This window comes from Lygodium microphyllum, chromosome 28 (assembly GCF_053477565.2).
Source record: "Lygodium microphyllum isolate KBCC chromosome 28, Lygodium_microphyllum_v1.1.10, whole genome shotgun sequence".
Lineage (NCBI taxonomy): Eukaryota > Viridiplantae > Streptophyta > Polypodiopsida > Schizaeales > Lygodiaceae > Lygodium > Lygodium microphyllum.
In genome coordinates this window covers 109,291,904-109,306,435 of record NC_141162.1, presented here as the reverse complement: position 1 = coordinate 109,306,435, position 14,532 = coordinate 109,291,904, and the positions used below count along the sequence as shown (strand labels likewise).

Here is a 14,532-nt window from a genome sequence, read left to right as displayed (position 1 = left end):
TGCTACATTCTGCACATCTTTCCACATTCCTATATTCACACCACTATATGGTGTGACAATTTGTGAAGGAAATATTCCACCATGAAGTTAACCCTAAAACATTCAATTGTTAATCATAAGGAGATGTTTAAGCTTTCTCTCCAAGAGACTTAGGAGCCATTCTCATGAGGGTTTCAAATGCCAAACAGTTTTTTGGGAGGTCTCTAGTTTTGTGTTTGCAACTGTGTCCACATCGGGGGGTTTTCAAGTCCCCCCTCAAATAAAAGAAAAACACATCTTCTCTTTGAAAAACAATGGGTTCCTCTTCCCTTAATTGAAAAGGACCTTTACTTTTGCCCTTTTTTGATAACAAAGCAGTGGTTTCTTGCTGGAAAATCGGGTTGGGGGCATCCCTTCAAGAAACCACTTTTTCTGAGAAAATAGGAAACAGGTCTCGTGACCTAACATGTCCCATAACCATGAGGTAAATCTATACATTAATTCCAATCTCAGATCCTGATACCAGATCTAAAACTGGTATATGCCCTGGATTTCTCATGCCTGAACTCAAAACTTTCTAGAACCTCTAGTATGTCATCACTATGATTAACATCAACAACAAAGTCATGAAGCTCTTTCTTCACCTCAAGTAAGGCACTGCCAGGCTTCTTTTTGGCATTTACACACTTTCTCATATCCTCAAACCTGTTCACATCACTCCACCTGCCAGCACTTGCATAAAGATCTTCCATCAGTAGATACGAGGAGGAATCTTCACCATTGACCTCCACACTACGACTAAAACATCTGTCCCAGTTCCAGCTTTCCATATGTTATAGAGCGGGTAAGCAAGGCGTTTAGAATGTCACTATGTGCAGAGTACCGTATCCCTGCAACAAATCTTTCAGCCTCACTAACACACCCTGACCTTGCAAAAAGATCCACCATACAGGCACAGTGATCCTGTGTCGGCTCGATTCCATGCTCTTTTGTCATCAACTCAAAATACTCCTGGCCTTCAAGGACTAACCCAGCATAGCTGCATGCAGCAAGAACACAGGTGAATGTGACAGAATGTGGTTTCACTCCCTGATCTTGCATGGCCTCAAAACATTGTACAGCCATGTCACCATCATGGTCCTCACAGTAAGCCTGTATCATAGCAGATCATAAAACATCTCATAGAAAAATCCTGTCAAAGACTTCCTGTCCTTCTGCAACAGAACCACATTTGCCATACATATCAATCAGTGCACTAGCAGCATGAAGCTCTCCTTCCAACCCACACTTGGTTACTTGAGTACATATTTCTTGACCTGTTTCTAGGCCTTCTTTATGTCCACGTGCTTTCAAGCTGAAAGCAAAGGTAGCAGAATCAGGAGGAACATGCTTCAATTCCATTTGTTGGAAGCAGTCCAGCACTTCCTGACTGAGGCCTTGTTCAGCATACCCAGCAATCAATGTATTCCATGGCTCTACATTTTGAAATCGGAGTCAGTCAAGTAGCTGGAGTGCTTCTGCAAGTGAGCCACATTTCGTGTACATATCCACAAGGGTGTTGCACATGTAATGCTGTTGTTCCAACCCCCAATTAATCAAGTCCACATGCAAATTCCTCCCTATCTCCAAAACACCTCTGTTGTCACAAGCTTTAAAGCAGTGAATAAAAGTAACAGAGTCAGGGCAAAGGCCCTCCAGTTGCATTTGCTGCAAAAAATTCCTGACTTCATCACCAATCCCAGATTCTGCATATCCTGCAATCAGTGTGTTCCAAGATACCGTATGTTGAAGTGGCAGCTTGTCGAATACTTGGCGTGCTTCTGCTGACAAGCCACATTTAGTGTACACATCCACCAATGTGTTGCCCACATATAACTCAGTTTCCAAGCCCTTTTTGGTTGTTTCTGTGTGTACTTCCTGTCCTGTTTGTAAAGCTCCTGTAATTCCACAAGCTTTAGGGCGCATACACTCTGACTGCATGTGTTTATAGCAAGTCAGCACTTCCTCACCAAACGCATATTCAGGATAACCCGTAATCAACGCATTCCATGAGACTGCATCTCGAACTGGCAACTTGTCCAAGACCTGCCGCGCCTCTGTAAGCAAGCCACATTTGACATACGTATCCGGTAGCGTGCTGCAGAGAAATAGCTCCCTTTCCACGCCCCTTTTTGTTGCTTGGGTATGCATAGATCGACTTGTGTCAGAATCTCCCAGTCTAGAACAGGCATTGAGCAAAGCCAGGTATATGAATTTATTGGGCTGTGCAAAGCTTTCCTGCTGCATCTTGTGGTAGAGGTGAAAGCAATGTTGAGGTTCAGATGCACTATAGCTGGAGATGATGGACGTCCAGGAGTGCTCGTTCGGGTGCGTAAGGCGGTCGAAGACATGCGGGGTATGGGAGACGCTCCCGCAGACAACAAGGGTGGGAACAAGGTAGTTGCCAAGAACAGGATGTGATTCCAGACGATGCGGGCGCAGGTAGGCGTGCACAAGCCTTGCGTGGTGCAGGTCCTTCTCTTACCTGCATTTAGGGAGAAGGCCAATCAGGTTCTCTTGGACTGTTCCGCTTGCATTTCTTTCTTCCTTGGCATGATCAACACAGGAAGATATCAATTTTCTTCTTTACTTTAGTTCTGGGCTCGCCGAACCTCCAAAACTTCATCTTTGGCCCCGAACTTATATAATAGATATATATTTTTATTTTATTTTATTGTTAGTATTATCTAAATTAGTTTATTTATATTTATTTATAACTTATTTATTTAGATATAAATATAGATATAGAATATATATATATTTATTTATTTATTTATTTATTAGTTTTTAGTTTTTTATTATTAGTTTATTTTATTGGTTGTATGATATAGATTAATGTTACTAGGACTAGGATATATATATAATATTGATTAATATTATATTATATTATATTATATTTAATAGGATAGATATTAGTTAGTAATTATTACTTTAGTTTAATTAATTTAATAACTAACTAATAAAATTAAATATTTGTAATTAAATAGGATAGATATATAATATTAGTAAATTTAACATTAAACAAATTACTTTAATTTAGTAACTAATTAAATATTAGTCATTAGTAATTAAACAGGATGGATATTATAATATTATATATATTAGTAATAGTAATTAAAAAAACATGATATTGATATAATATTATAATTATAATATATATAATAGTAAATTAATATTACATTTTAATTTAATAGATATTAGTTAGTAATTACTTTAATTTAATAACTAATTAATTAATAATGAATTTTTTAATCGTATATATTATTATTTTCTTAAAATATTAGTATTAGTGAATTAGTTAGGTTAATTAATTAATTAATTAAATGAATAATTGTTATATTTATACAATAATATTACATTGATTAGTATATATATTAGTATTATTATTGAATGTTATTATTATTAGTTAAAGTTAGTTAACTAATTAAATTAAAATTGATTGATTAATTGACTAATTCGTATTGTTTTTTAATGTAATTCCTCCACTTTTAATTGTTTTTTTAATTCATATGTATATTTAGTTATAATTACTTATATTAGTGATTAGTGATTTTGATTAAGCCTTTGGTTAGTGTTGCTGTTTGTTGGTGTCTTGGTTTCATGTTTGTGAGCAGGCGAGTATTTTTTTGCAGCCGTGTGTCTTTTGGTTTGGGCGATTTTTTTGTGGCTGTTGCTCAGGTTGGTGGTCTCTCTTCTTCAATGTTGGTTGATGTCAATTGGTTTTGTTACTGGGTTGGTTCATTGCATAGAGGAAGAGATAATGAGAAATTATTAATTATTAATTGAATTGATTATTATTTAATTGATAATCAATTATTAGTTTTGTTTATTGTCGCTTGGTTGTGGACTCTCTTTCTTTTGACGTAGGTGTGGGGGTATATATATATATATATATATTGGTGTTAATGTAATTGGTTTTGATGGCAACATGGGGGAAGATTATTAATCAGTCAAATATGGGAAAGAAGGGGAGGGAGTGAAAGAAAAGTTGATTGATTGATTAATCATGGATGTGCACATGCTCTCTCTTTTTCTATCTATTTTATAATTTGGTAGGTTAGTTATTGGTGGGGTGGTAGGTTAGTTTTGTTAGTACATTGCTTGGTTTGGAGAGAGAGAGAGAGGGGGGGGGAGAGCACATATGTCTCTCTTGCCCTCTAATAGATAGGTCGTACTGTATGAAACGTGTCTCTCTCTCTCTCTCTCTCTCTCTCTCTCTCTCTCTCTCTCTCTCTCCACTGTTTGAAAACAAATGAATACGGTGATATGTTGTCTCGGGGGAGTCACTCATGAATGTATATAACGTGAGTTCAAAATAAGGGATTTTTGAAACACCATTTTTATACATTTTTAACATACAAAAGGGTGTCATATAAAGGGGTTACTTACAGATTGAATAGAAAAGGGTTGTGATTTATTCAAGAAAAATTCACAGATTAGGATATTTATAAATAGGCCATGAACGCACGTTATATAGAAAATATATATATAGTGAACCCCCGAGTATGTTGTATACATTCGAGTAAGGAAAGTAGCTCTCTCTCTCTCTCTCTCTCTCTCTCTCTCTCTCTCTCTCTCTCTCTCTCTCTCTCCACTCGAGTGATATGGTGATATGTTGTAGACATTCGAGTAAGGAAAGTAGCTCTCTCTCTCTCTCTCTCTCTCTCTCTCTCTCTCTCTCTCTCTCTCTCTCTCTCTCTCTTTCTCTTCACTGTTCGAAATTTTGATTTGAGTTTAAGGTTTAAATTTGATTTTTGTAGACAAACTCTACGTACGTATGTATGTGTGTGCCTCTCTCTCTCTCTCTCTCTCTCTCTCTCTCTCTCTCTCTCTCTCTCAATTGTGGGGTTTTTTAACAATGTTGGATTTGTATAGAGAATACCCACCCACACACTTTTAAATATGAGGATCTACATTGGATTGGAATAAACGTTTTAGGATATGTGTTTTAAGACATGGAATGGAAGATATCTTTTACGTTGATTTTTAAACATGGGGTGGAAGATTCTGTAGTAACTTTAAGATATGTATTATATTGTTAATCCTTAAAGGTACCAGAGGAGATAAATTATAATTATAATACTATTTATTTACTCACGACTTTCATTATTGAGAGATAGAACTATCCTTTGCCTCACTGATCGCAATTTGTGGGGCATTATTAAAAACCTATATTGATGCTTTTAAACTTAGGAAGTTGTTTAGTGTGTGAGTTATAGTTTTATTGCCAAGAGTGGGGAGTGTTGCGTCATCCTAGGGCATGATTTTCTAAGAAAGGATATTGTATGGTGTGCATCATATAAACTTAGGTACACCAATTAAAAAACCAACTCACTAGTCTAATGCACATGTATTTTATGGAGTGGAAGGTTCTATATTAACTTTATAAGATATATGTATTATATTGTGAACCCCTAAAGGTACCAAAGTGGAGCTAAATTATATTATATATTATAATACTATCTATTTATTCATGATCATGACTTTCATTATTGAGAGGTACGACTATCCTTTGCCTCGCTCATTGTGATTCATGGGGTTGGCATGGATATAATAACACTTAATGGCATTAAAAATCTATTATTGACATTTTTAAACTTAGGAGGTTGTTTAGTGTGTGAGCTATAGTTCTATTGGCAGGAGTGGGGATATTGTATGGTGTGCACCATGCAATGTTAGGTACACCTTAAAAAGCCAACTCACTGGTCATTATGGCATTGGGTTCACTAAAAGATCGATCATCGACTTTGCTCATTGCAATTCATGAGTGGGTATAACTATAAGGATCTTATCTTTGATTTTGTTCACGTAAGGGGGGTTTTGCATCATGAAATGGATACATCCATTGTGACAAAAACTCTAAGCTCTCACCTAGGGAGCCATGGAAATTTTCTTGAAATAATCCAAATGCACCTTGAAGACCCACTTGAGTCCTATGTGTGGGATAAACAAATTGAAACCTCACTCCAGATGCTACTTACTACAGTAAATCCTATTGTAATCAATCATATGGTCTAATGCACATGTGTTTTAAATTTAATGCTTTGGAAGTTAATCTAATGTCATCTAGGTTTTTTCACTATTTCTAAATTTTAAGATAAGATAAGAATAGTTGATATGCACCTCGATGTTGACACGTGTTTTGTACAGCATGGAGGACAAAAATGTGTCTGTAGCATATGTTGTGCAGTGCGCTCCCAGCATGCAAATGAATATGTGCAAAGGGAAAGAGGTTATAAGGAAGAAGGTAGTTCGCCGTGCACTCAGGCACGTTGGAAGATATGAAACTTCTGTTAGTTTCTTGAGAGTCATTCATCGCTTGGATGGGCTTGAGAAGCAAGTGAAGGCACTGTTTCGACGTCAAAGGGCTTCGATTTCTCTTGGCGAGAGCATTGGTAGTTGTCTACAAAGGATTGAGAGAATTTTGGAGGAGAAATACGAAGGGAACCTTTGTGATGGGGTGAGGATACAAGATGAGTTAGAAGAAATCAAGGGTTACATAGGGGAGATATATGACCATGTCCGAAAATATTGACCACGTATTGGATCCTTGGATGATCATGATGAGAAGATGAAAGATCTTATTGACAGTGTTGGTCGTATAGAGGATGGCATATGTGAGTTAATTGCTCACAAGAATGAGAGCTTGGTCGCATCGGAGAATGTTTCCTTTGATGTGCAACTTACTTCTTTGAAAGTTTGTCTTAATAGGTTTTTGGCAATGTTAACCTAGATGAATCGCCGTGTGGGGTCATCCCCTTACACTCGAGAACATTATCCTTGATGTTCAACTTGGTTCTTTCAAAGTTTATCTACATATCTTTTTGGCAATGTTAACTTGGATGAGTCGTCGTATAAGCACATCCTTGAATCCATGCTTTACTTGATATATATAACCTCTGCAAGACTTTTTAAATGAGTTTGTTGTATTTGATTCAATTAATGATAATCTCCATTTTGAAAAACATTGTCTATCTCTTCAAAATTATTTTAATAGTTTATTTTTTCATATTTTCACCTTGGTATTCATTCATCTTTGAGCGTAGAACACCTTTGGATCTTCAACACATTCAAGCCTTTGGCAAGACCTATGTACGGATGTAGACGAATGATAATCCATTAGTAGGGTCGAGAGAGAGAGAGAGAGAGAGAGAGAGAGAGAGAGAGGGCATGGGGGGAGAGGATGGAGGTTAGACAATACTTAGCCGGCCTTTGTTGAGTGATGTGTGTATGTGCTCAGGCCTGGCCATATATGCATTTGGTTATGCGTATTGGGCCTAATATATGTGCATTCTTTCACTTTCGAGTCTAGGATACCCTCAAGACTAATATATCTTCAAGTTTGAGTGATGCTTGCTGGGCCTTTAGTGAGTATCATGTGCACATGTGGATGAATGGATATCCAAATTTGGAGAGGGGAATCATTAATTGTCTTTTGGCGAGCATTGTGTATGTATGTGCTTATGCATGGTTGTTTATGCACATGTTCATGCATGACTATTCTTTTATCTTTGAGTCCAAGACACTTTCGATTTAGGGCTTTCAGTTGCAAATGTGTTTATCAATTGTGTCATCAATGGCTTTGAGATTTCTCTATTGGGACTCTTATACTCTATTGAAAGTTTCGTGTAGTCATCATGGAACAAAGCAAAGATATGGACAATATTCTAGACATAGTGCATTCGACTCCATTGAATGCAATTGATTTGGTTGAATTAAAGAAAACAGCCACAACATCATCTCTTTGACACCTGCCTACTTGGAGCCGTTCGCATGGGTATGAGAGATAGTTACTCTAATTGTATTTGCATCAAGGTATTGTATACTTTTTGGGGAGATAGTCATTTGTGTATTTTGTTGCAGCCAAAATGTGGAGTTTAATAGAGTGAATAAAGTTAATGTGCGAAAGTTGAAAGAAGTGGCAAGGCAACAGGGAGGGCATGTTATTAAATCCACAAGAACAGCAAGGATTCGAAGAAACACAGAGGATGCTTCAAGTTCTTTGGAGTTTAAACGCCTCGAGACCAAGATGAATGAGTTGATGAAATTGCAAATGATTTTATCCATACCTGTTGATCATGTGCTTGCCATTTACTCTGCAGAGTTGCATGAACAAGCTAAAGGTTTGTACGGTGTTGTGTGTGAGACAAAGCACACCCAAAGTGTTCTTCAACAAGTCTCGAGTGGTTTGGGTGGTGAAGTGAGGGAACTTTCGGCAATTGTCTCTGAGACAAGCAAGTTGATGAATTTGTTGCTGAATAATATGTGGGCATCATTTTGGGGGCTTGGAGATGACCATGAGCCTATGATTTGCCAAAGGGATTGTCAACTACTGTTCTTGCAGTTTCAAATGAATGTTAATAGGTTTAATGCCTTGCTACAAGAATCTAGTCATCAAATGAAGGGTCACAATTGAGGAGAACTTGCTCATGATGAGGCTAATGATCTATTATTGTCTCGCTTATATCTTATTTTAAAGTGCTTGGGCTAGTGCTTTTTTTGTGATGATGCGTGCTTCCTTTTTGTGTAACGAGGTTAAGCTGAGTAAAATGTACTAGTGTTCCTTGCGCGCTACGCAATGTGATGTGATGCCTCTTTCTTGAGGTTTGATCTATATAAAGAATTATCGTGTCTTGCAATGTGGATACAACTTTATTGATTTTTGCAGTGTAATGCATGCGAGAGTAATATTCTCTAATTGTATGGTTTAATTGTAATGTTTGAATATTCACCTCTCTCTCTCTCTCTCTCTCTCTCTCTCTCTCTCTCTCTCTCTCTCTCTCTCTCTCTCTCACATTTGGATGAAGCTTATGATCTATTGTTGTCTCGCTTATGTTATTTAGAAGTGCTTGGGCCACTACTTTTTTGTGATAATGTGTGCTTCCTTTTTTTGTAACAAGACTAAATTGAGTAAAATGTATTGGATACCTACAATGTGGTGTGATGTCTCTTTCTTGATGTTTGATTTGTACAAATAATTATCATTGATATGCCAAACAATGTGGATATAACTTTATTCATTTTTACGGTGTAATGCATGTGAGTAATATTCTCTAATTGTATGGTCTAATTGTAATGCTTGAATATTCATCTCTCTCTCCAATGTTTGGTTCAATTTATAGGGACTTGAATTATATTAGAGTAACGATATGGATTTTTCTCTCTTTTAAAGATTTTGTAAACATTGATCACATTTATAATTCTATGTATTTATCCATTGTCTCTTTGTTGAGGTTTGATCTATAGAAAGATTTATTATGTCTTGCGATCTAGAGAGAAAACTTCATTGATTTTTGCAATGTAGTACATATCAAAGAGTAATATTCTCTGTAAAATACTTAGATATGGACATCTCTCTCTCTCTCTCCAATATTAGTTTCAATGTCTAGGAACTTACTATATGGATTGGAATAATGTGCATTCTTTTTCTTTTGAAGAATTTGTAAATATTAAATACATTTTTATTTTAAGTATATTGCCTCTTTCTTGAGGTTTGATCTATAGAAAGACTTATTATGTCTTGCAATCTCCAGAGAAGAGTTCATTGATTTAAGAATCCTAATGTTTTGGGTATATTGTGCATTCATGTTGAAGAGTGATGTTTGGGTTTGAGTTATAGGCTTTGGGGGATTGCTTGCTGATTAGATATAGTTTTTTTTCGTCTGTCTTTGGATTAGATATCTAATTGTATAGAACATATAAAAATATGTGATGATTCTGATTTTGGTTGCTATTATTCCAGCTTGCGCGTAGGAGGATTGCGATGATTTAAATTGTTGTAGCATTTTGGATTATGTGATTTTAGATTGATTCTACTTTAAAGTCTTTTTGAAAATACTAATTCCAATCAAGTCTCTCCTTGAAAGAATGCATGGTCTCTCTTGATGTGTATGGTTTGTGAGAATCCAATCAATATGGGATTTTTGAATCGGACAACTAGCAGGGATTATGTGTTACGTATTCATAGCATAGGCTCAACTCTATGTGACATAGATGACGACACGTTGCTAGGCTTAGGGCTCAAATGGCAAAACATGACAGGAGGGGGCATAAAGAGATGTGTTCTACTATAGTTGAGTGTTAGAACGTTTTACAAGGAGGGGCTCTAAATCATGGTAGCTTGATTCATGAGGGACTTGATAGTTTGATTGAGCAGAAATTTGCTAATGATTATAATTGTGATGCTGAAAATCACCAAAATCTAGAAAATCTTTTGATTAATGGGTCACATGTCAATAATGCTCCAACCTTTAGTCCTCCAAATGGAGGCTTTTGCTCCATTATACATGCTTTGCCTGCAATGGATATTCATCCTACAACTACAATATTGGTATTTCAAGACCTGATTGTGCATTTCATGGGGAGTCTTTCTGAGATGTGTGAGTGATGTTCAGCTAAATTGTGGAGATGTGAGGCTTAAGTGCATGGGTTAGTTTTGTTTGGTAAACATTGTTGTTGAAATGGAAAAGTAATGTTGCCACAGTTGCAACATCCACCACAGCCATTGCATGATTTGTTGCATGGTATGCATCCTCAAAGTAGAGTATTTAAAAATAATATGCGAGCATATAATAGTGCTCTTGCATTTGTGTCACTTGGTGCCAATGTTGATGAGCTTTTGTCTGTTGTGGGAAATTCTTATACCTTTAGAGTGCATGGCTCCATTTATCATCGTATAGGCCCTTTGATTCTTAATGTGCAATGACAGGAAAGGCCAAGATTTGCACAACTTTATGTTTATGATATTGAGCATGAGTTATCTAATCGGTATGATGTTATGCCTAATTTATTGCCAAATTTTCTTGGGGAGCTTCAGCCTATGATACATCAACACAATGCATATGCACAAGCTTTTAGATCCGTGGGTATGCAATCGCAAAACAATCCCTTGCATGATTTGAGAATGATTATTTTTGGGGTTCAATAGGCTAATAGACAATACTCAGCTCTAGAGGCAATTGAGGTTGCGGCTATCATGCGAGGACAAGGCGATGAGACTACTCTTGATTGTCGAGACATACATGTTTATAGTCGAGATGGACGATGCATTGCTATTCCAAACTTGCATAGGGCATATATGTGAATGCTATACGTTCTTCTTTTTCCTTGGCATGTAAAGGTACCTTATAGTGGTGCTAAGGTTCCACTTGATATACATGGATTGTCTAATAAGGACTGTGTTACTCAAATGCAACTTTATGCATTTTGACTACAAGTGTGTGAGGACACTGAGGTGCGCATGTTGCCGGGTGGTTGATTGTTGCAACAATTTATTGTTAATTCTTACTGTAGTATAGAGCAATGTAGGTTGGCTTGGTGTCATCATAATCAATTGATTTTATGCTCGAAAGTTTATAAGGGCTTAGTAGATATGATGGGAGTGATGGATGATGGGCTAGTCGGAATTATTGGTGCCTCTATTGGTAAAAGGGTGGTTTTGCCATCTTCTTTTACTAGTGGGCCAAGGCACATGTATCAGTTGTATCAGGATGCCATAGCTATAGTGCAGAGTAAGGGAAAGCCTAATCTCTTTATAACGATGATATGTAATCCAAAGTGGTTAGAGATAACTAATGCTTTGTTGCTTGGACAGACTGCTTATGATCGTCCTGATTTGATTGCTCGAGTCTTTCATAAAAAACATGCTGATATGATGCATACATTGTTGAAAAGGAATCTATTTGGGAATGTTGTAGGCTATGTTAGTGTGATTGAGTTTCAAAAGCGGGGGCTACCGCATTTTCATACTTTGCTAATTTTGGGGCACCCTTTTAAATCCTTTGAAGCATGCCATTATGATAGATTTGTTTGTGCTGAGTTTCGTGATAAAACAAAGTTTTTAGCTTTGTTTGAAACCATCTCAAAATGCAATGTCCATGGTCCTTGCAGTGCAATGAATCCCAAGAGCCCTTGCATCATGTGCAATGGTCAATGCACTAAAAAATTCCCTCGGAGGTTTGTGAATGTAACAACTATTGATAGCTCTCACTATCATGTTTATAGAAGACAAGATGATGGAAAGACGGTCACAATAAAGGGTAATACTATTGATAATCGATGGATTGTTCCATACAATCCTTACTTGAGTAAAAAATACAATGCACATATAAATGTTGAGGTATGCTCAACGGTGGCAGCTATTATGTATTTGTATAAGTATATATACAAGGGACATGATTGTTCAACCATTAAATTTTATGTTGGAAACTCAGGGTTAAATGGTACGGAATTTTGTGAAGTGGATGAGATCGAGAGTTATTTAGATGCACGGTATGTTTCTGCTTCAGAAGCGTGTTGGCAAATATACGACTATACATTGCACAATGAGAAGCTTGATATACAGTGGTTGCAAGTGCACTTGCCTGATGAGAATTGTGTGGTGTTTCAAGATATAGACAATATATCAGATGTTATGCAGAATGAAGATATTAGGAAAACTACTCTTATGGAATGGTTTGTGTGCAATTGTATTCATCCAGAGGCTCGAGCTATTCGCTATCAAGACTTCTCGGTGTATTGGGTGTGGAATGCACAACAAAAGGTATGGACAAAGAGAAAGCGTGGAAATACGTGTGGTCGAATATACTTTGTGCCGCCCACATCTGATGAGCGCTATTACTTGTGAATGCTCTTGATAGTGTCTTGAGGATGTATGTATTTTGATAATTTCGTATTGTTGGCAATGTGGTGTACAACACCTTTAAGGAAGCATGCATTGCAAAGGGCATGTTAGAGGGTGATGATGAATGTGCTGTGTGCTTGGAAGAAGCAACATCTGTACAAATTGGTGCCCAGTTGCGTGCTTTTTTTGCTGCAATTTTGGTCTTTTATGAGCCTGCGCAGCCTGGTCAGCTTTGGGATAGGTTTATGTCACCACTGGAAGAGGATATTTTGTATAAGCTACAGCTAGAGCATGTGCATATATCTTTTGTATTTCTACAACAAGAGGCATCACACAGGGCTTTATTGCATCTTCGAGATATTTTACGACAGCATGGGCAAAGATTATCTAACTTTGATGGATTGCTAGAACCTCGTCGAACAGATTCTCAGTTGTGTACTAACCCTCTTTTAGAAGATGAATATGCACATATGATATACTAGAGCAACGTAGAGTTTGTGTTTCTATGGAGGCAATGTTGAATGACGGACAGAGAGTTGCATATAATGCAATTATAGGTGCTATTGGTGGAAACTCTAGGGATTTTTTTTTTCTCGATGGTCCTAGTGGGTCTGGAAAGGCATTTCTTTACAAGTGTTTGCTTGCTAGATTGCACAGTGATCCGCATATAGCATTAGCAATAGCATCATCTAGCATTGCTACTTTGCTTCTATAGGGCGGTCATACTGCTCACTTGAGGTTTAAAATTCCATTGGATCTATGTAATCGATCCACCTGTAATATTCTTGTTCAGAGTGATATTGCTCAACTGTTCAGACAATCGAGCCTTATTTTGTGGGATGAGGCTCCCATGATGCACAGGTTTGCATTTGAAGTTGTTACAGAACTTTAAGAGATGTTATGAGCTATGATAAACCATTTGGTGGAAAGGTCACTTTGCTTGGAGGTGATTTTAGGCAGATCTTACCCGTCGTGATGAAGGACTTCCGTGAAGATATTGTTAATGCAGCACTATGTTACTCTCATTTATGGTAGTATGTTAAGGTGCTAGGGTTGTCTGGGAATATGAGGATGTCAACCATTGGTGGTATAATAGATAATAGATTTATTAGTTGGATTCAAGGGATAGGGGATGGAGTGGGTATTATGGAGAATTGTGATACATTACATAGTCCATCGAGCATAGTATTGAAAGGATACTCTATTGAAACCTTGGTTTATAGTGTGTACAGTGAAGTGTCCCACGGTGAGAGACTTTGGAGCATATTTTAGTGAGCGTGCTATACTTGCAACACGGAATAAAAAGGTGGATTCTTTGAATCATTGTACATTGCAATCGATGTCAGGAGAAGTTATACAATACTATAGTGTGGATTCAATTGCAGAGACGGGTGATAGCTCATTTTTATACTCTGTAGAGTATTTAAATACACTAGATCTTGGAGGTGGATTTCCTCCCCATCTATTGTTGCGAAAGATGAATGCACCTATTATTCCACTTAGAAACTTAAATCCAGCAAAAGGTTTATGTAATGGTACACAGTTGATATGTAAGGCATTCAATAAAAAGGTGATAGATGCTGAGATAATAACAGGGACAAATGTAGGGGAATGAGTTTTCATTCCTAGGATCATTTTTATTCCTAGCACCTTGCAATTTCCGTTTACTATGAGGCGGAGGCAATTTCCTGTTCAATTGGTGTTTGCTATGACGATCAATAAGTTTCAAGGCTAGACGTTGTCTGCTATTGGTCTTTACTTAAAGACACCGGTATTTACACATGGATAGTTGTATGTTGTGTTTTCAAGGGTGAAATCCTCATGCAGTATGAGGGTCTTACTGGACGAGAATGGAAGCATTGTGAATTTCACGACAAACATTGTGTACAAGG

The 14,532-nt window shown here is 37.1% G+C and overlaps 1 protein-coding gene across 1 annotated transcript; it reads right to left on the bottom strand.

The window, feature by feature from the left end:
* Positions 1-488: 488 nt before the first annotated feature.
* On the bottom strand, positions 489-2,265 carry LOC148011853 (pentatricopeptide repeat-containing protein At5g27110-like). The gene is made up of 4 exons (XM_087670419.1): positions 1,614-2,265; positions 1,183-1,454; positions 863-1,131; positions 489-777 (listed from the first exon to the last, which is right to left on the bottom strand). The coding sequence occupies exons 1-4, from the start codon at positions 2,263-2,265 to the stop codon at positions 489-491; spliced, it is 1,482 nt and encodes a 493-aa protein (XP_087526545.1).
* Positions 2,266-14,532: the final 12,267 nt, after the last annotated feature.